A 21,050-nucleotide genomic window follows, 5' to 3' on the forward strand; every position below is an offset into this window, starting at 1 on the left:
AGCATCACTGGTTCAAATATGTTCTCTCAATGTTTCAAGCTTTATTACAAATGTCACAAAAAGATGTTAATATTTCACTTCTGTTCTTGGATTTTCGTCACAATAAAATACACTGAACATAATCTTCACAAAAGTTATTTACATAAGTTTAAGCTATTGCCATTATAAATTACAATAACTTATTTAAGTATTAATTATCTAAAAAAATTAAAAGCCATTGTTATTTGTAATAGCAATACATGTAAGTCACGTAAATACAACACATATTGCATTACAAATGCTATAGGTGTCACATTTGCGAAAGTTATAACTATTGGAATTGTAAATGACAAAGCTATTAATTTCGCTATTTTCAAAACCAACACATAAATAAAAAAATTGTCATTTACAATACCAATAGCTCAAACTTTCCTAATGCGAGACCTATTGCATTGCAAATGCTTGTTTGTATTTATTTCTCGAAGCAAAAATGTCTTTTGGAATTCTCAACCTAGTCCTTCTGCTCCTTGACTCATTCCAGCTCCATAGGTAAATCTCTGGCATTTATGCCCTAGACTATGCCTCGTCATGGCCAAGACTCCTGGTGCTTACTTTGGAATATAGGTGAAGATTCTAAAGCTACACATCGGAGACCTGCTTCTTCTTTATGGCAAAGTGCGAAAGTGGGTCAAAGGCTCTCCTGCTTTTCTTACAACAGTCCCAATTCTTAAACGGCTGCAGAAAATGTTTTGGGTAAAAAAAGGAACCCATTGCTGTATTATGGTGGTTGTTCAAGCATGCATTGCTTTCATGTTTAGGAAAACACAGCATACTTCAAGAACTGCTGAACCACTATTAACCTAGCCGCTTGAGTTCAAGCCTTGCAGCCTTTCACATAACGTTTTAGTTTGTGCTGCATACATTTGCAATGGGTAAAAGGAGATTGATTAGAGTAAGTTCAGTAGAGTATACTGAGATTCGTTCGGAGGGGAATTGAAGTGATGTGGTGTTAGTATTTTGAAGCATGAATGATGCCAACTGCTCCAGCTTGGTTGGTAAGAGCTTCACATTATCGGAGATTAGAAGAGGAAACTTGGCTGAGACAAATAAGGACCTAATTGAGTTGAAAGTCAAGGAGCACCCAGATTTTTTTGTGCATCAGGAAGATATCCAAGTGAAGTAGTTGTATGTGCTCCATATTCATCATCATTCATTTAAAAAGGCTCTTAAAACCTACTTCTTTAAGAGGGCCTACCAATGAGAGAATGCTGCAGAGGGGGGGTCTTAGCTTCTATATTTGATTTAGGCGCCTTGACGCCCATTGGGCTAAGTTCGCACAAGACAAGAACCGTTTCATTCATTCATATCTATGGCTGGTGCAGTAAGACTCCTACAGGTGTGTCCCTTAAATTCAAGAGGGCTGACTCCGAAGTTGCTGTTGGACTTTTCCAAACCTTTATCACTTGACTGCCTTTCCTCTTGGCATCAAGTCACTATTAGTTGATGGAGGGCACTGTCTGATTAATATTATTTTTTGTCTAAATCTGAATGTCCAAAACTCTTAATAGCAGTTCCTCCAGCGAGCATGGTTTTCCTGTATCTACGTTAAAATGAAAGAAGTTAGACTAACTCATGCAGTGATGCTTCCAAACTTTCTGTAACCTCTTTTGCAGCATCCTTGAACATAAACAACATTGTGATCCCATTAGTTTTTATTTTACTTAATCTTAACATTGAGTGTAATTTCTTAGAATTCTGGTCCCTCTAAAATGTGTATAGTAGTGAGATGGTGTTCCTGAGTGGCAACACCAGCAGGAGTTTGTGGAGTAAAACCTATTCTTTGCTGTCTTTATGCTGCCCGATTCAGTGCCATTCCCTGCTACATCAATTCTATCATAGTGTACTTAAGTACTCTTGTTCTTTTTGATTACAGCTGGGGACTTCTCCTCTTCACCTGGCGGCTCAGTATGGACACTATTCGACTGCTGAAGTTCTTCTGCGTGCTGGTGTCAGCAGAGATGCCCGTACCAAAGTGGACAGAACCCCGTTGCACATGGCAGCAGCCGATGGTCACACGCACATTGTAGAACTGCTGGTTAGGGTAAACACTTAGTTTGAGCTATTTTAGCAATGATGATCTGAAAAGTATGTTATATTTGAGGGTTGCGTTGTGTTGAGAAGCGTACTTGCAATGATTGCCCCTCCAAGAAAACTCTTGCTCTGGGTGTCCTCTTCTGAAATTAAAGTTAACAAGTAGACAAAATACTTGCTGTACTGACATCTGCTGAGATCTCCTGATGGCTGCGTACATGAATTCCTGTGTGTGCTCGTACGCACTTTGCTGGTGGGTAGCCCACCTTTGATTTTATGTCTGTAACTCTGTAATTTCCCTTTATGCCCTGAATTTGAGGACTCGCTCGCTTTCAAATAATTGTAATGCAGAACAAGAATCCTCTAGGAAACAACACTGTAAAAAGCTGTGACGTGTTTTTAATGATAACCATACTATTATGGATCCCTTTAAGCTAGACTGTGTGCGTATATGGAATAAAGCTAAACAATGATGCTGCACGGAACTGAGCAAGAAGTATCCTAGCATGGAGCTGCAGAGGGATTTTCTTGGATTGAATCTTGTTTTGTACCTGCTCTGGGTTAGTCCTCATTTATAAGTGTGCCTTACCGATATCGTGGTCTTCTAATATTGAGGTTTGTCACAATTCTGTTCACTTTCAGAACGGGGCAGACATCAATGCCAAGGATATGCTGAAGATGACTGCTTTGCACTGGGCAACAGAACACAACCATCGTGATGTTGTGGAGATGCTCATTAAATATGGCGCGGATGTGCACGCCTGTAGCAAGTTCGACAAAACTGCATTTGATATAGCGCTGGGCAAGAATAACCCAGATGTTTTGGTCATACTGCAGGTCAGTACAATGTCCAGACAGCACAGACTTTGACAATGTATTTGATGATAATGTGCAATGTCTATCTAAACTATTGCCAGGTGTGGGCTTTAGAACATGATTTGAAATGGTCTTCAGAACCTTTGACAAAGAAAATATGTTAATTTGTTAATAATTGAGGCAGACTGAGGTGGGTCGTCCAAATCGTTCTGTTCAATTTGCACATTTTGCCTTTCTGTGTATATTTGGACAGAAATGTCTGTTCGCTTGAAAAAAATCTGGTTACAACAAAGATTTATGGTACTAATTAACCTGTTTCCACCTTGTTGCTCAAAAAATCTGCTGCGGGCAAAAGTTAACTATGGTTAATCTTCCAACCCCTCACTAATGTTCTGTTGGATTTAATTTGGATTGTGTTTCAGTGGTAAATGTGTTGACTGTGGAAGCAATAGGCGTAAAGTCTAATCCAACTTGCTTAATTTGTTTTCATGGGTGAACAACTTAAGCTTCCCACACCGCTGTTCATTGATCAGGAAAATTGTAAAAACATAGGGCAGTCTGCACTTTGAATCGGCAGTAAATAAAGACAATCGCTTTTGCCCTCTATTTTTATTATCTATACTGCAATGCCATCCAGCTCCTGAGACTTCTTGCTGGGAAGAACAGGTCTTCAAATGTTCCTGCAGCCCACAGACTGTGAATAATGTAACCAGTTTCTTAAATGATCGTGTAATATAAAGTTAGGGTTTCCTATTTTCAGTGGCGTTTTTGCTATGATTCTATAGGGCTCTCCAGTATTTTCGAGATCTGTAAAATCAGTAAATGTATTTACAGTTTTTTGCCACAAATTAAAACAAGCATTTGCAATGCAATAGGTCTCGCCTTTGTGAGAGTTTGAGCTATTGGCTTTGTAAATGACAGTGCCTTTTATTTATGTGTTTTGAAAACCTGTAAGCGGTGCGTAAACACACACTTTGCACTTATAGTCTTTGCTTACGAGAAGCAAGGCTGGCAGTAAAAGAGGCGCAGTTACTGACAGCCTTGCTTCTCGTAAGCAACGACTATAAGTACAAAGTGCGTGTTTACGCACCACTTGCAGGTTTTCAAAACATAAATAAAAGGCATTGTCATTTACAATGCCAATAGCTGAAACTTCGCAAAGGTGAGACCTATTGCATTTGAAATGCTTGTTTTCTACTTTTTCTCATCACTAGCTAAGCTTATGGGGTTGACTTTAATGTGATAAATAGCATTTGTGCATGCAGCACGTCAAAAGCTTTTTAGAATTACTATGTTTATATGAGTCTGTAAACTGAATTCACAACAATTTTCTTTGCCAAGGGTTCTTGTGCTAGTAATATATGGTAGCCCTGTGTAAAGTGCTGGGACAGCTCTCAGAGCTGAATATTTCCATAAAAATAAAAAAGATAGAGAAACCAAGTACATTACCATGTAAACACCCGGGAACGCTTAGTAAATGAATACATCTCTAAAAATTAAAAATAAATACCAAACTGACCTCGACTTAGTCAATTTCTCCTCGTTCTGCTAATTCCTGTAGTACTTGTGCTGGCGGCATGAATTCACAAAGGAACTACTGCCAAATCCAGATGTATTAGAAAAGACCTATTCCTAGACCTGTTAACCTGAATCTGTGCCTGTCCATAACTCATCTGTCCATATTTCTCAACTTTCCTTGCTAAACCCCATTGAATCCTCGCTCTAGTTTAAATGACCCAGCATGAATAAGCATGCGCTAAAACACTACATATATACTACAAAGCTAACACAGTGCCCTTTCGATAGCTCTAGGCAACTAATTATGTATGGAAGGGCCCACACACTTGACTGCTTACTCCCCTTTTATCCCCAAATTTAAAAGATAACTAGAATATAACATTTCAATAACTAAAACATCGGCGTAAAATAACGATAACAACTAACTTCCTTTAGACAATAAACACCATGCAATAATTAGTCAGGCATTCTCGAATAGTGTGACTTAATGTAAGGCAAACAGAAATATTTACTAATAGCATGAAAAACGAATTTGGGGCTGCATCGAGTAGCGTGCTACCAGTCTGCCAAGCGCTTCAACGCCTCTTCAGAGCACTAAGCACTGTACAAATTCACAATACAATAAATACACTACAATGCTATAGCTACATTACTATTCTTTGAGGGACTTGAAGTTGTGTCTAGGGGCAAGAAGGATTGAAACTTTCTCCGTGCCCATCAGAAGCATCTCTGAAAAGGAAGGAAATGTTGCCAATTTACATGTCAAAAGTGTTTTAAAGCTAAAACTGAACATTTTAGTGTAAGTAATGAGAGAAAATTAAAAGTGAAGCTCAGATTTTTGGCGCACGAATCAACATGGAATATGATTTACAACTTTTTTTCTTCTAATATTTCAAAATGTCCCCTTCCAATGTCAACTTGAACATTTACCACGCTTGTGATGTTTTAAATAACATGTTTTTATTGTGATAAACTGAAAAGCGCGATTGAGTAGCAGTCTATTCACATTGTTTAACCCTTTACGTTATTTTCCCTAGCTCACATTGTACGTAACTGTGTCAGGGGTGTGTGGGAGAAAGCCAACTGAATTATTTGCCAATTTACCACAAGGCAGGGCGCGAGGGAGGCGTGGCTTAAATATCTGAACTTCAAATTCACAGAAGGATGGCTGTCTTAGTTCAGCCTTCGGTGTGAATTCACTTATCCACTGAGCCTATTGCGGTTTTTTTTGGGGGGCCAAGAGAGCCTGCTAGAACCCATGCTTTGTGGCTCTTTAGGGTCACAAAGGTAGACTGATGCTTGCAGTTGTGGGTTTGCCTGTCAGCGGATCTCTCTGGGAAGGAGGCAACCAGAGAGAGAGAACAGGGTGGAAGGAGAGGGTGGAGAGAAAAAGAAAATAAGAGCAGCGGAAGAGAAGGAAAGAAAGCAGGGGAAAACGAAGGAGACTAAGATAATGAGGGAAATGAGGGGTCACATAGTGTAGTCCTGGCGCTCATTTACAGTTTTCGCAGTTTCTCTGATCTGATAAGGCTCGTTCTCCGCGACCCAGAAAGGTACTGACTGCCAGCAGGGCCCAAGGGAGGCAGGGTTCCCACAGAGCATGCAGGTTCTAATATGCCAGCGCATCATCTAGACTAGGGCGCCACATTTAGCACACAAACAGCACTTCTTGAACCAACCTCTAAAGAGACCAGCAACAGCAAAGGTATTCTGGGAATATACGCATCTTTCGGCATTTCAAACGCAAACGCAACCTCCAGTTCTCAACGGTGTTCCGGACTGCGAGTTTGGTGCAAGAAAGGGTGTGACGTCAGTCTCCCCAGGTAACAGCATAGACTCAGTCACTGAGTGGACGTTCCGCTTTGTTGAACAGTCTCGCTAGTGGGGTTAATCTATTGAAGTTTCAATCATTGAGTGCGAGTTTCACTGTGGGGGAGTGTGTTAAGTGCTTCGGGCGCTCTCTCCCTTGTCGAGCGGGTGGGTGTTCGCTTCTCTTGATTTGGGTGTGTGTGACTCCTGGTATGAGGGCCACATGGGGTGCGAGTGCCGATCACTGGTACAGTCCTCATTGGGTTTGAGAATAGCTCCTCGAAGCGCTCACTCGTGGGTTTCCTCCTTAGCACCATTTGTTTAATCGTGCCTCAAACAATGTAATAACCTGAGGGTCTAGGCAAGATCTTGCTTGGAGGTGAGGGACTGTGCCAGTGTCCCTCAGTGAGGAGTGAGTGTGCTAAGGGGCGTTGCAGAGCAGTCAGGGTGTGGGACTGAGTGGGCGGCACCCATGCTTTACTTTTAAAATGTTACAAGTAAAGTGCGGGTGCCACGATTATACTAAAATGAAAGAAATAGATGTTTTTTTCTATTTCTTTCATTTTGGTATAATCGTGGCACCCGCGCTTTACTTGTAACATTTTAAAAGTAAAGCGCGGGTGCCGCGATTATACCAAAATTAAAGAAATAGATGTTTTTTCTATTTCTTTAATTTTGGTATAATCGCGGCACCCCGCTTTACTTGGAACATTTTAAAAGTAAAGCACTGGTGCCACGATTATACTAAAATGAAAGAAATTTCTCTTTCAAAACCGTCCCACTCGGCTGCTGGCGTAAAAGTTTTATCATCTTCTTTATGGGGCCATCTGTTTGGACCCATAAAGAAGATAAGAAAGCTTTTACCACAGAAGTAGGTCAAGGAAGCCAATCCAAGTGGGACGGCTCTAAAAGAGAAAAGAGTACCTCACTAGGACCTCTTTTCCAATGACTGGCCACAGTTTTTAGCATGAACAGCGATGCCAGCCAATGGAAAAGAAGGGCGGGGCTTAACCTCGCTAGTGAAACTTACTCAATCGCATTAAATCTCGCCAGCGAGACCGCATTTGCGCAGTCTTACGCTAGCCAAGACCGCATTTGCGCAGTCTTACGTAGCTGAGACCTAAAAATCTAGTTGGCTGTAGTTATCTGGCTATTCCACGTATTTGTATACAGATTGAAATAGTTTTTTGACTGCACTCTGAGCTCAATTCGCAAGCCAGATCTATAGACTTTCCCAGTGCTTTTCTTTAGGAAGTAGAGAGATGCTGTTTGAGAGCATGAAAAAAGTATCTAACATTGTTTGCTTTATTCCTTCCACCAATAACTTTTGGCAGTGTTCCGTCCCTCTGCTCAACAAGTTTTGATAATCTGTTTTCAAAACGATCGCGGGTGCATAACCCTGCTAAGTATAGTACTTTACACTTGAGATGCTTCAGCACACACAGTCTGCATGATGCAAGTAACTCACAGATGGATACATCACTGTGGTTTAATCAAAGGACGGCTTACGCTAAAGGTATACAAAATTTAAGGTCCGGAAATAATGCTTTTTGTTAATCCTACGGCCATATAAAATATAGATACCATGTTTCATCATCAGAACACCACTTTCCTAATCCTGGGATTTACTTCTACAAGTAATTGTTTTCATATGTGTAACTTAACTGAACAATCGCTGGCCCCTAATAACAAACTTTCTTCAGATCTGCGTTTTCTGAAACCAGTTATGGAGGTTTCAGATTCTAGCTTTAGCGAGTTCCTATCTTCACAGATGTGAGGTGTAAATATAGACCTCCTCTGTGGGGTTGCATGATGCAATCACGCATGTGATTACCACGCATGCCTTTACAACACTGTACCGTTACCACTCGTTACTTTTACCACACATGCCTTCCAATGAATTTCATTGTAAAGACACGAATAGTAAAGGTATATGCATGGCAAAGGTTAGGCTTGTTAAAGGTTCCCCGCTGACACCCGCCATGGCCCCGCTCGTAGTGTTAGTTGCCAAACAATATTTGTTGGGGACACGCAAAATTGGTGCGATAGCGAATGCTTCCCTGATAAGAACCAGCAAATCGTGGTTCCGCTGAAAAAAAGGGAGTAAGAATGAACAAACCGTGAAAGGGAAACAGCGATGAGAAGGGAGGTCAAGGTGCAAAAGAAGAAGGGTGGTGGAGGGGGGAGTGGATTGAGGAGCTTGGTGGACAAAGGATCGCGAAGGAAAGAAAGAAAGCAAGCATGTAATTTATGGTGACAAAGCACGCACACGTAGTCATCAGCACAAGGAATGAAAGCGGGCCAAGGCCGAGAGTCCACTGGGTGCACGAGTCCTACCCGGAAACGACTGGGGGATAGGTGGGGTGGGGAATGGCATGGTAACTTGAAAAAAGGTGGGTGTGAGCCATGTGAAGGGGTCTGCGGTGAGCGCGAGACCCGAAAAGGCAGAAGTGGGGAAGGAGAGGCTGCGGGTAAGGGTGTGCATGAAAGTGAAATGTGCACAAATGGGGCCATGCGGTGGGCGACCACAGCAGAAGCGGCTGGCAGGATGGTGGTGCCGGAATAAGCTGTGCACATGTCGGGCCATGCGTTGAGTAACTAAAAGAGATGCGGCTGACGGGATAGTAGGGTGGAGAGCAAAAGCGCCGAAGGGGTGCCTGTGTATAGGCTGCTAATAAAATGGTGCAACGGTGGTGGAGGGTGAGATAAGCCTGTGCCGCTGGTAGACTACTGAAAAACACAGCGTGGGGGCATGGCAATCGGCGAGAGTCCAATAGTAAAGTAAGAGCTGGAAAGGACAGAAAAAGTATAAACCAAAATTAAACCCAGTACGAATCCAAGATTGAGCAGGTTAAACCTGTGAAATAAAGTTGGTGCATGAGATCTGGTCAGTAGAGTGATAGGAGGGGGAAAAGCTCACAGCGATACAAAAGGGGATAATGGACGGAGCGTTTGAACAAATCAAACACTCACCCCCAGTCAACTGATCTGGATTCATAATCCTCATCAGCCAGGCTATCTTGAATCCAGTGGCTAAGTGAACAAGGGACTCACGTCTGAGCATACCCTGCCACACTTAGGGCGAACAAAGCGATACAAAAGGGGATGATGGACGGAGCGTTTGAACAAATCAAACACTCACCCCCAGTCAACTGATCTGGGATTAATCCTTCACCATTCTTTAGTTCACTCAGCCACCCCAGTTCAGACATGGCTATATGCAAATCAGTCTGACCCTGTGCCTTATGGGAACAGTCCAGCCCGAACTGCCAAGCCATGTCTTCCCTGGACAGGAAACAAGCATCCTGGGACCGGTTTCGGATTCATAATCCTCATCAGCCAGGCTATCTTGAATCCAGTGGCCAAGTGAGCAAGGGACTCACGTCTGAGCATACCCTGCCACACTTAGGGCGAACACAGCGATACAAAAGGGGATGATGGATGGAGCGTTTGAACAAATCAAACAAATCAAAAAGCTCATACCTGAGGTGCAGAACATGTATGTCAGTCCTGCTCGTATCCGAGTGATGCCAAAAGCTGGCGTCTAAATGTAGGAGTGTACACTATTACAAATAATAAGAAAGTTGCCGTTCAACAGTCACGGCACAGTAATAAAAAAATAAACTTTTGGGCGAGGATGCGGCCGAACGGCTAGAGCGGTCGAGCTCGGGAAACGGGTTTGCATTGCGTGGCGGCATCCCTTGAAGTCTGATGGGGGGTGGGCAGCCTTTCAAGTCTGATGTGAGGCACAGACAAATGGTGGTGTGTCACGTGGCTGGTTTGTGCATGCGCCTGTCTCACATGAACTGTGTCTAATCCGCCATTTTGGTAGAGTTTTCGTACTGCTTACTAAAATCTCGACAAACAAGCATTGTTAAAGCAATGCTTTAGGTCGAGACCTAAAAATAGCAAGCATCTTTATATATGTTTAGGTGTCAGAGAAAAATCATTCAGGTAAGCACTTTTTAAATATAAATTCTTTTCACTTTAAAAAGTTGAAACAGTGCAATTTCTGAGTTCTGCAATGTTCTCCTATGGAAGGAAGAAAAAGTTCTGCGAACAGGTTTAGTACAGTGACTCATGGGACCAATCTCCAGGAATTGAGTTTGGTGGTGGGCACGGTCCAAGGCAGCACCAGCAGTACAACACCTTCACCATGGGGACGGCAGGATGCAAAACAGTATTGGGAGCCCAATCGGTTTCTGTAGAGATCGGTCACACCCAAAAGAGTCTGTAGGCTCTAACTGAAAGGGCAATGTGTGGTTCAAGTCTTGTGATGCTCTGGGACGTAGGGACATCTTGGGTCTACTTCTCCACTGCCCGGGGGCGATGGATGCAGAGGTGACTTTAGGCGTCTGGTTTTCTTACTAGAAGCAGTCACTGCGTGCAGAGGCTGCAGGCAACGTTGGGGTGAGACCACGATGGACTTGAGCTCTGGTGGGCTGGGAGAGCTTGCTGACATGGGCGGCCCACTTCAACTCAGGCCGGAGGCAACGGGTGCAGTGGTGGCTTCCGGTGTCAGATTTTGGTGGGTCCGGCTTCCTCCGAGTCTTTGCTCTGAAGTTCCTGCAGGGCGCAGGAGTGCAGGTCCCCTGTTCACAGAAGGTCTTGAATTTATCGAAGGCAGGCAGTCCTCCTGGTTTTTATTTTTGAGTCAACAGCTGCAGGACGAGTCAATTGTTCGAGGCATGTGGGCTGCTGAATTCACATCTATGCATAGATCGCCACCTAGTGTTGGGTCCGGATGATTGCACATTGTTGTCCTGGAAGAGTCTTCGAAGTATCACGAGATAGGTGGCTCCTCCCCTGGACTACAGTGCGCATGGGCATCGACTCCATCCTCAGATTGTTTTTTTCCGCCATTGGGTTCGGATGTATATTTGCTTACTCAAGTTCGGAATCGATAGAAACTTTCTTTGGCCAAAAGGCCTATAGGTATCGTCGGTATTGTCTTGCGATCGGTGCCCAGTACTCATTCCAGCTCAATTTCGAGCCGAACGTCAGCGCCGTAGGCCTTGTCGACGTTCAAAATAGAACGGAGCCCGTTCAAAAGATGTCCAGTCTGCAACTCCAAGTACCCTCATATTGACGTCCATCCGGTGTGCAACAAGTGCCTGTCTCCGGATCACGATGAGGCCAGCTGTATGGCCTGTTCTCGGTTCCGGTCCAAGAAAGCGCGACAGGAGGCCCAGCACACAACGTCTGACCCGGTCAACATCTTCAACGCTGAAGACGACGAAGGGGTCGAGCGTGAAGTTCAGGAGCACCAGTCGGATCCTGCGTCAGAGGTTGACTCCAACTATGACGCAGTAAATGAAGAATTGGTCGAGGATATCGAAGTCGTCGACGAGGTAGGAGACGACGATGAGCCCTATGGGGCCGTAGACGATAGCTCCAGTGATGAGCTAGGCCCGACCGCTGGTTCGGAGGCCTGCGACGAGACACTCGATAAGGCTCAGGTCCAGGGATCGCCTCAAGGCCTTACCCAAGATCAAACAAGTAGTTCTACAGCCTCGCTTCAAAGCCCGGCTACGGACATTTCTAAAGAGCCGTCTGTTGATCGACCAAAATCGAAACCAACAACATCAGTGTCCACAAAACCGAAAGCACCGGAAACAAAACCGAAAGTGAAAGTAACTTTCCTCGTATCGAAGGCTTCTGAGCCGCCTGCTTCGACGACGCCACAGGGTGCGATCGGGCCGGATAAGCCACCCAAAAAGGTCGAGCCGAAATCCGGGGCGCCGAAGAAAAAGGTTGTGGACATCGACCCAAAGACGTCGGCGCCGAAAACCGTTGATGCCGCTAAAGGAGCCAAAGCGCAGGACGCTATTGATCCTAAGCGTCGACTCGACAATCCTAAAGTCGGCAAGGACATCGAGCGCACAAAACAACGTGGCTCTAAAGATCCCGTCGAGTCAATACGGCCATCCGCCTCTTTTTCGAAGCAAGTGTCGGACTCGCTGCAGCGTATAAAGGATAAAGCCCTGGTTGTTGAACCAAAGGCCGCTCCACCCCCAAAATCGGTCGTCACCGCTCCAAAGGCGTCGGCGCCAATAAAGTTTATACTGCCGCCACCTAAAGCGTTCACGCCACTTACGGGCGTCGAGCCAGCAAAGAAGGTGTCCATGGGGAAAAAGTCTACAACAACTGAAGTGGCCACAAAGCATCGACCGCCTCTCCAGGAAGACCAGCCGAGGCAATTCATCTACGCTGAAACTGGTAGACTTTCCATTCACAAGCGGAAATTCGTCCCAGAACAGCCAATGGAGTCCTACAAGATTCCATTAAAGAAAAAGAGGGATTAGCAACTTCACCTCTTCTGTCAGAACCTCTGCACCCATGTGGCCAAGAACCAGAATTTACTTCGCCCACACATTCAGATGCAGATGCGGAGGAGGCTTACAATCTGGAGTACAATTATCCTATAGACTCTGATCCAGACGAACACAATGAACCCTAGGCGGACGCTTTTGACCCAGGGGAACCACGTCCTAACACTGACAGCAATGTCTATAACATCACCAACAGAAGACACAGCTGCGTTCAACGCACTTATTGAGAGAGCGGCAAAAAATCACGATGTCCAACTCCATACTTACCCTATTGAGGAGGATTTCTTGTTTAACACCTTCTCCACTTCTGAGAGAACTGTCAAAATTCTGCCTATGCTAAAAGGTGTCCTGAGACACGCTGGAGACATCTTTAAGGACACCACGAGGGCCAGAGTAATAAACCCCAGGATTGAGAAGAAATACAACCTGCACCTGGGGACCCTACATATATCAAGGGACAGTTACCACTGGACTCTATCGTTGTTTCCAATGCTCGTAAATGAGCAAATTCACAAGCCACGGGTTATGCTCCTCCCCCTGACAAGGACTCAAAAGTGCTCGAAGCCTCAGGGAAAAGGGTGGCAGCTCAAGCGGCCAATATCTGGCGAATCTCCAACACACAAGCGCTCCTAGCCAGATATGACAGGGCTCACTATGATACTCTTGAAACCCTGTTACAACACTTGCCAGATGAGTACAAAGAGGCAGCTGAAATGCTAATTCAGGAAGGAAAACTTATTTCTAATGCGTCCATTAAGTGTGCACTGGACGCAGCTGACACTGCAGCCAGGGCAATTAACACTAGCGTTATGTTACGTAGGCACGCCTGGCTGAGAATCTCTGGTTTAAAGTCTGAAATACAAACCACCATTCTCAATCAACCAGTTAACCCTGATCACTTATTTGGCCCAGAAGTGGACACCACCTTAGAGAAAATCAAAAAGGACACAGACTGCAAAGTCTATGGGAGCTCTTCAGTCCCAGCAGTTCAGAGGTGGTTCTTTTCGTCGCTCCAACAATAGAGGAGCTTCCAGAGGACAGGTGTCCCAGCAGGCACAATACAATAAAGGGGCCACGCAAACCACCTACGGCAAAGGCAATAGGGGCGGCTATCGTGGAAACAGCGCCAAAGGCATAGGTCGTGGAAACAACAGCTCCTGATCCTCCGCCACAAACAGTGACGTCTTGTCGCTGCCCCCGACCACATAACACCGGTCGGGGGGAGACTACAACAGTTCCTGCCAATCTGGAAATCCATCACCACAGACAGGTGGGTAAGACAGCTTATCCAGCACGGTTATTGTCTAGAGTTAACATCCACTCCACCCAACATACCCCCAAAACACCCACTCCACCCAACATACCCCCCAAACACCGTCCTATGTCCGCAGAGCATATGCAATTATTGCAGCAGGAGGTTGTCAGCATGCTGCAAAAAGGAGCCATAGAGCTCGTACCTGTGGAACAAATAGGTACAGGGGTGTACTCGCTGTACCTCTTAATCCCAAAAAAGGACGGGTCCCTCAGGCCCATATTAGACCTCAGGCCCCTAAACATGTACATCCTTTCAGAACATTTCCATATGCTCACGTTACAGCAGGTCCTACCGTTGCTCAGTCAGGGAGATTTCCTCGCAACACTAGATCTCAAGGATGCATATTTTCATATACCAGTACACCCGTCACACAGAAAATACCTCAGATTTACTATTCAAAATCAACATTATCAGTTCAAAGTCCTCCCCTTCGGAGTCACGACAGCACCCAGGGTGTTTACCAAATGCCTAGCGACAGTGGCTGCACACCTGCGGAGACAAAGTGTCCACGTCTACCCTTACCTGGACGACTGGCTTGTCCAAGCAAAGTCGGCCCAGCAATGTGCCACCCACATGTCCCACACCATTCACCTACTTCACAGCCTGGGATTTTCACTGAATTATCCAAAGTCCCACCTTCAGCCCGCACACGTACGGCAGTACTTGGGCGCTACAATCGACACTCTGGCAGCCAAAGCACAGCCGAATTCAGTGAGAATCAACAGCATTCAATTGCTGATACAAAAATTCAGACCCCAACACTCGCTTCCAGCACGAGTGTTCATGCAGGTGATAGGCATGATGGCCTCCTGCATCTTCATAGTCCGGCACGCGAGACTACATATGCGTCCGCTTCAGGAGTGCTTAGCACGTCAGTGGAACCAGGCTCACGGACAGTTGAAAGACCTAGTGTTGGTGACCGGTCGTTCGTACAACTCTCTGCATTGGTGGAATCCACAAAACCTTTGCAAGGGCCGACTGTTCCAAGAGCCTGTGCCACAGATTATTCTGACAACTGACGCATGTCTCCAGGGATGGGGAGCTCATGTACTCCACTACACAGTGCAGGGACTATGGTCGGTACAGCAAAGGAAGATGCACATCAACCTTCTGGAACTGATGGCAATCTTCCTGGCAATGAAGGTTTTCAAAGTACACTTGTGCAACAAAGTGGTGTTGATCCGAACGGACAACATGACGGCCATGTACTACATACAGAAGCAGGGAGGTACATACTCTCCACAGTTGTCTCATCTAGCTCAGAGCATGTGGAAGTGGGCCATTCAGAGAAACATCTTCCTCATGGCAGAACACCTCCCAGGCAAGGACAATCAGATGGCGGACCTGCTCAGCAGGCACAGCCACCAGATGCACGAGTGGGAGATGCATCCATCAGTACTCCACCCGTACTTCCAGCAGTGGGGTCATCCAGAGATAGACCTATTCGCCACAAAGGAAAACGCAAAATGCCAAAGCTTTGCCGCCAGGTTCCCACATCCACAGTCGCAGGGAAATGCGATATGGATGAACTGGTCAGGCAAATTTGCGTACGCTTTTCCACCAGCACCTCTAATACCGCTGGTGGCACGCAAACTGAGGCAACACTCGATGACTCTCATCCTGGTTGCTCCAACGTGGGCACGCCAACCATGGTACACCAGTTTCTAGAACTCTCCGTGGTACCGCATCAAAGACTGCGCCTTTCACCCACACTCTTGACGCAGAGCCATGGCGACATTCAGCATCCAGATCCGCAACAGCTCAACCTGGCGATCTGGCTCCTGAAGTCTTAGAATTTGGCTACCTCAACCTGCCTCCTGACTGTATGGATATCATAAAGGAGGCACGAAGGCCCACAACTAGAGCATGCTATGCAGCCAAGTGGAAGCGTTTCGTCATTTATTGTGCCAATAATGACATTAATCCGCTGGATGCATCTACTCAAAACATCATCTGTTATCTATTGCATCTATACAAGTGCAATCTAGCCTATGCTTCCATTCGTATACATTTATCCGCAATGGCAGCTTATCTCCAAAATAGGCGGCATCTCTCGCTTTTCAGAGTGCCTGCCATCAAAGCCTTTCTGGAAGGACTCAAACGAGTTATTCCGCCCAGGCACCCACCAGCACCTGTATGGAACCTAAATTTGGTCCTTACCAGACTAATGGGTCCACCTTTTGAGCCTCTCCACTCGTGCGAGATACAATTCTTAACGTGGAAAGTAGCTTTCCTTATAGCAATCACATCGCTAAGACGCGTTAGTGAACTTCAAGCACTAACTATCCAGGAGCCTTTCATCCAAATTCACTCCAACAGGGTAGTACTACGCACTAACCGTAAGTTTCTGCCTAAGGTGGTTTCACAGTTCCATATGAATCAAACAATAGAACTACCAGTGTTCTTCCAAAACCCTGATTCAGTGGCAGAGAGAATGCTCCACACTAGATGTAAAAAGAGCTATCATGTCCTACATTGATAGAACAAAAGACTTCAGAAAAACCAAACAACTGTTTGTTGCCTTCTCACCGCAACACAAAGGCAACCCCATTTCTAAATCAGGTATAGCCAGATGGATCGTTAAGTGCATCCAAATTTGCTATCAAAAGGCTAAGCGCACTTTAACGATTCCCCCAAGGGCCCACTCCACACGGAAGTTAGGGGCATCCATGGCTTTCCTGGGGAACATTCCCTTAGAAGAAATATGTAAAGCAGCCACATGGTCTACCGTACACACATTTACTAAACACTACTGCGTAGATGTGCACTCCAAACAGCAAGCAGCTGTAGGCCAGGCTGTTCTCAAAACACTTTTTCAGACTGCTGCCGCTGGCACAGGCAGCCACCGCTAATGGAGGGACTGCTATGTATTCTATGCATAGATGTGAATTCAGCAGCCCACATGCCTCGAACCGAATATGCTACTTACCAGTATGCATCTGTTCTTGGCATGTAGGGCTGCTGACATTCACATCGCCCGCCCTCCTCCCCGGCGCCTGTCGCGGCTGCAGCACTCAGAATTACTCTTAGCATGGTCATCACTTACTGTACTACACTCCATCTCTGCCACAATGGCGAAAAACAATCTGAGGATGGAGTCGATGCCCATGCGCACCGTAGTCCAGGGGAGGAGCCACCTATCTCGTGAAACTTCGAAGACTCTTCCAGGACAACAATGTGCAATCATCCGGACCCAACACTAGGCGGCGATCTATGCATAGATGTGAATGTCAGCAGCCCTACATGCCAAGAACAGATGCATACTGGTAAGTAGCATATTCGTTTGCATAGTTTTGGACGAGCGATGCAGATAGGCCAGTAGGGTTGGCACCAGGTCCACTGCTTCTTTTTGCCACTCTGCTTTTGCGGCTCTTCGGTGTCCTCTTTCTTCTTAGGTCGTCAGGATCTGCCTCTCTGGTGCCAGGGGCTCCCTTAAATAAAAATTTAGGGACCCTTGGTAGCAATTTGGCTTCTGACCCTTGGAGTCACTACGCCTTCCATATGACCACTCCCTGTGGGCATAACCCTGTCCCAGAATTCCTAAGTATGCCATCACAAAGATGGCTACTTCTGAAAAATCGTGTCCACCTTACAGTACCCCACCTTAGGGGTAGTACTAGTCTGGAGGTGGCACGCCTACCTGACTAGCTAATTTTCCCACCTGTCCAGGTGCCAGGGGGGCTCGTGGGGGTGGCTTCCTCTCATGTTAGGTGAGCTATATTTGCGTTCCAAAGGCAGCATCTTCTTTGAAGCTTGCCAGCCCAAGGCGGCTAATCAGCAGGTCATTCAGTGGGAGGGGGTGTTACACCCTCTTCCTGAACTGCTTTTTGTTCTGGGTCTTATGAGAGAAAAGGATCTCACCCTAGGAAGTCAGAACAGCCTCTCGGGTGGCAGGCTGGCTGAAACCAGTCAGCAAGCACACTAGACCAATACATGCACTTGGAGGGCACCTCTAGCCGGGTGTGGTGGCTCAGTGGACTAATGCGTCCATTGCAGGGGACTGTGTTCGACCTCATGGTCACGGGTTCAAATCCCAGCGGGTCCACTCAGCCTTTTATCCATCTGAAGTCGATAAAATGAGTACCATTGTGTTGGGTAACAATGAACATCTATTATTCAGCGCCAAGAGACCTCTGGGTGAAAGTGCGCTTTACAAATACGCATGTTATGTTATATTATGTTATGTTAGGCATGTATTGGTAAATCCAACACTGGCTTCACTGTGTGTTTACCAATATGAGATGTTTGATATCAAACATCCCTATTTTCAGTGAAGCCATCATGAAACTGGGGAACTTGTTTTTTAACCAGTTTCAGTACGTGTTTTAACTTGGCTTCCCTCATCACAGGTACTGGCAGTAAAAAACTTACCAGCACATCTGCTCTTGCAAGTATACCCTCACATGTAATATTCAACACCTTGCCTTAGGGCTGTAAGGGTGACTTGCAAATATTACTTGCCGTGAAAGAAGACATGGCACACAGGGATGTATGACATGTCCTGTTTTCACTTTTGTCTGCACCAAGACACGCAGCCTGTGATGCTAGCCTTACATGTGCTTGGTGAGGGGTCCCTTAGGGTGGCACAATTCGTGCTATTGCCCTTAGGGACCATATTTAGTGCCTCAGGCCCTAGGTACCAGGAATACCATTTTCTAGGGGCTTACAGAGTGCGTTGAAGATTTTGCCACTTGGGGAAAACAATTGGCATTTTTTAGGGTAAGAACACTGGTACTGGGGACCTGGTTAGCAGGAACCCAGTACAGTTCAGTCAAAGTTGCATCAAATACTTGGCAAAAAGAGTTTGGAGGGCGGGTAGGGGGATACTGCAGCAAAACCCCAGGTTTCTACAGTAAGTACTTTGCCAAATTAGCAGTTTTGAAATAAACAATTGGGTAACTTATTTTGTTTCTAATGTGGTAATGTTATCCTATTGGGAAAAACCCATATACCGCATATGGGTACTTAAAGAACCAATCTTCTGGAGTTAAGATGAGTACGGGGCAGGGTCCAAGGCAGCACCAACAGGTCACCTTGGGTGGCACTGGGGCGGCGGCCAGTTGCAGAAGTGCATTCCAGCGTTTGGTGCCCCATTGGTTTCAGTGGGAAACGGTCTGAGAAAAAGAAGCTGCAAGCTGGGACTGGGTCGGGGGGCAGTCCTGTTGAAGCCCACAGGCATCTTGGTCTTCGAGATGTTCGGGCATGTAGAGACACTGTCTGACCACTTCTCCTCGGGCTGTAGGGCTCGGGTGCAATGTGCTGCAGGATACACTTGCGTTTGAGGGGGCCTGCACAAAGAGGCTGCAAGCGGCGACTGGAAGTCCAGTCTGGGCAACCCAAGGTAGGGTTTGGCTCTCAAGGGTCTCAGGACCTAGTTGGCACTGTTGGCCCATTTCGACTCTGGCTGGGGGGGGGGGGGCTCGGGTGCAATGGTGCTTTCCGGTGTCAGGTTTTCGCGGCCCAGAGTCCTCTCTTTCTTCTTGGGTGCCTGCCGGGAAGTAGCTCCGCTACTCCACAGGAGATCCCGGTTGCTCCTAAGTGCTGGCAATCCTCCCAGGTGTTTGGAGGCAGAGCAGCTGCGGGATGAGTCGTCTTTGCAGCAATTGTCAGGGACAATAGGTAGGCTGGCAGTGTTGCCTCTGAGTCAGTTACTGCTCCTCAGTTCTTGCTCTTTGTGGCTCTTCGGTGACCTCCTCTCAGGTCAACAGATTCAATGTTCCGGGATATAGGGGTTCCCACCTAAAGACTCAATTTAGGGAGAGACAGGTGGTAGCCAATGGGCTACTTACATTTATTGTTGTCTACACCCTCTATATGACCACTTTCTGTGGGAAGTGGTCATAACCCTGAGCCAGAGAGCCTAATTCCACCAAAACTAAGATGGTGGGATTCTAAAAGTTATGTTCACTGTAGGTAGCCTACCTTAGGAGTGGTACTAGCCTGAGAGGGGAACACACAACTTCTGACTAGCTAATGTTCCCACCTGTCCTAGTACAAAATGGGCCCTGGGCAGGGGTGGCATTTCCCCTGTCTGGGGAAATCTTGGGTCACATATCAAAGGCGGCAGAGGCCTTTTATGTCTCCTCCCTTGATATGCTGGGGGTCTCAGAAACTATTAGTTGCCGAGTATGGGGGGGAGACCGTGGCACTCATTTTACTCGACTTGAGTGCCGCTTTTGATACGGTCTCCCACCCCATCCTCATTAATGCCCTTAGATCATCAGGCATCACCGGCCCAGCCCTCAATTGGCTTATTAGTTTTCTTTCAGACCGTACTTTCCAAGTCTTCTCCCCCTCCTCTGTCTCCCAAACCTTTAAATCGGCGCATGGTGTTACCCAGGGCTCCATTTTAAGCCCATTACTTTTCAATCTATATGTCAATTCTCTGGCTTACATTGCGGAACAAGCGGGGCTAACCATTTACTCATACGCTGATGATACACAGATCATTTACTCTCTTTTAACCGGTTCTCACCCTACCCCTTCTTCTCTCTGTGTTGGCCTTAGTAACATCGCCAAGTGGATGCACGAAAACAAATTTAAGTTGAACGGGGGGAAAACAGAGATCCTTCTATTTGGTAAGAATACTACTCTGTGGGGGCCCCAACATTGGCCCACACAAATGGGTACGCTCCCCGTTCCATCTAAAACAGCTCGTAATCTGGGCATCACTTTTGATGATCAACTTTCCATGAAACACCACGTGGTAAAAACCTCCTCCACCTGCATTACCATCATCAAGTGGCTTCGTAAGATCATTTGGATGCTCCCTCAGGAGACCCAGAAAACCGTAGTCCAGGCCTTAATCACCTCTAGACTGGACTACGGCAATATTCTTCTCCTGGGGGCATGCAAAGAGTTGACCCGTAAATTACAGACAGTCCAAAACATGGCGGCTCGACTGCTGTGTAAACTGCCCAACCTATCCCCCACTTCCAAGTCTCTTCGTAAATTGCACTGGTTACGTATCGAAAGCCGCACAAAATTTAAGGCCCTCTGCTACATGCACAGGATCAATACAGGCCAGGCTCCATCCTACCTTAGAACTTTAGTGCATCAATACTGCCCTGCCCGCACCCTTCGATCTTCCAATCAGCACAGGTGTCAAGTTCCCAGAGTTAAGAGAGCCAGGATGGGTGGTCGCTCTTTCTCCGTCCTGGCTCCCTCCCTCTGGAACTCTCTTCCGCTTT

General features: G+C 46.2%; 1 protein-coding gene across 3 annotated transcripts in view; it reads left to right on the forward strand.

Moving 5' to 3' along the window:
- Window positions 1-21,050, forward strand: part of GABPB2 (GA binding protein transcription factor subunit beta 2) — a 126,058-nt gene that overhangs the window by 26,555 nt on the left and 78,453 nt on the right. For 2 of the 3 annotated variants that reach the window (XM_078670300.1, XM_078670301.1), the window contains exons 4-5: window positions 1,913-2,080; window positions 2,713-2,907. In XM_078670300.1, coding sequence (XP_078526426.1) covers window positions 1,913-2,080; window positions 2,713-2,907 — 363 coding nt within the window. The remainder of the gene's footprint in view (window positions 1-1,912; window positions 2,081-2,712; window positions 2,908-21,050) is intronic. The other variant, XM_078670302.1, reaches the window with a different exon arrangement.

Source organism: Lissotriton helveticus, chromosome 12, assembly GCF_964261635.1.
Source record: "Lissotriton helveticus chromosome 12, aLisHel1.1, whole genome shotgun sequence".
Lineage (NCBI taxonomy): Eukaryota > Metazoa > Chordata > Amphibia > Caudata > Salamandridae > Lissotriton > Lissotriton helveticus.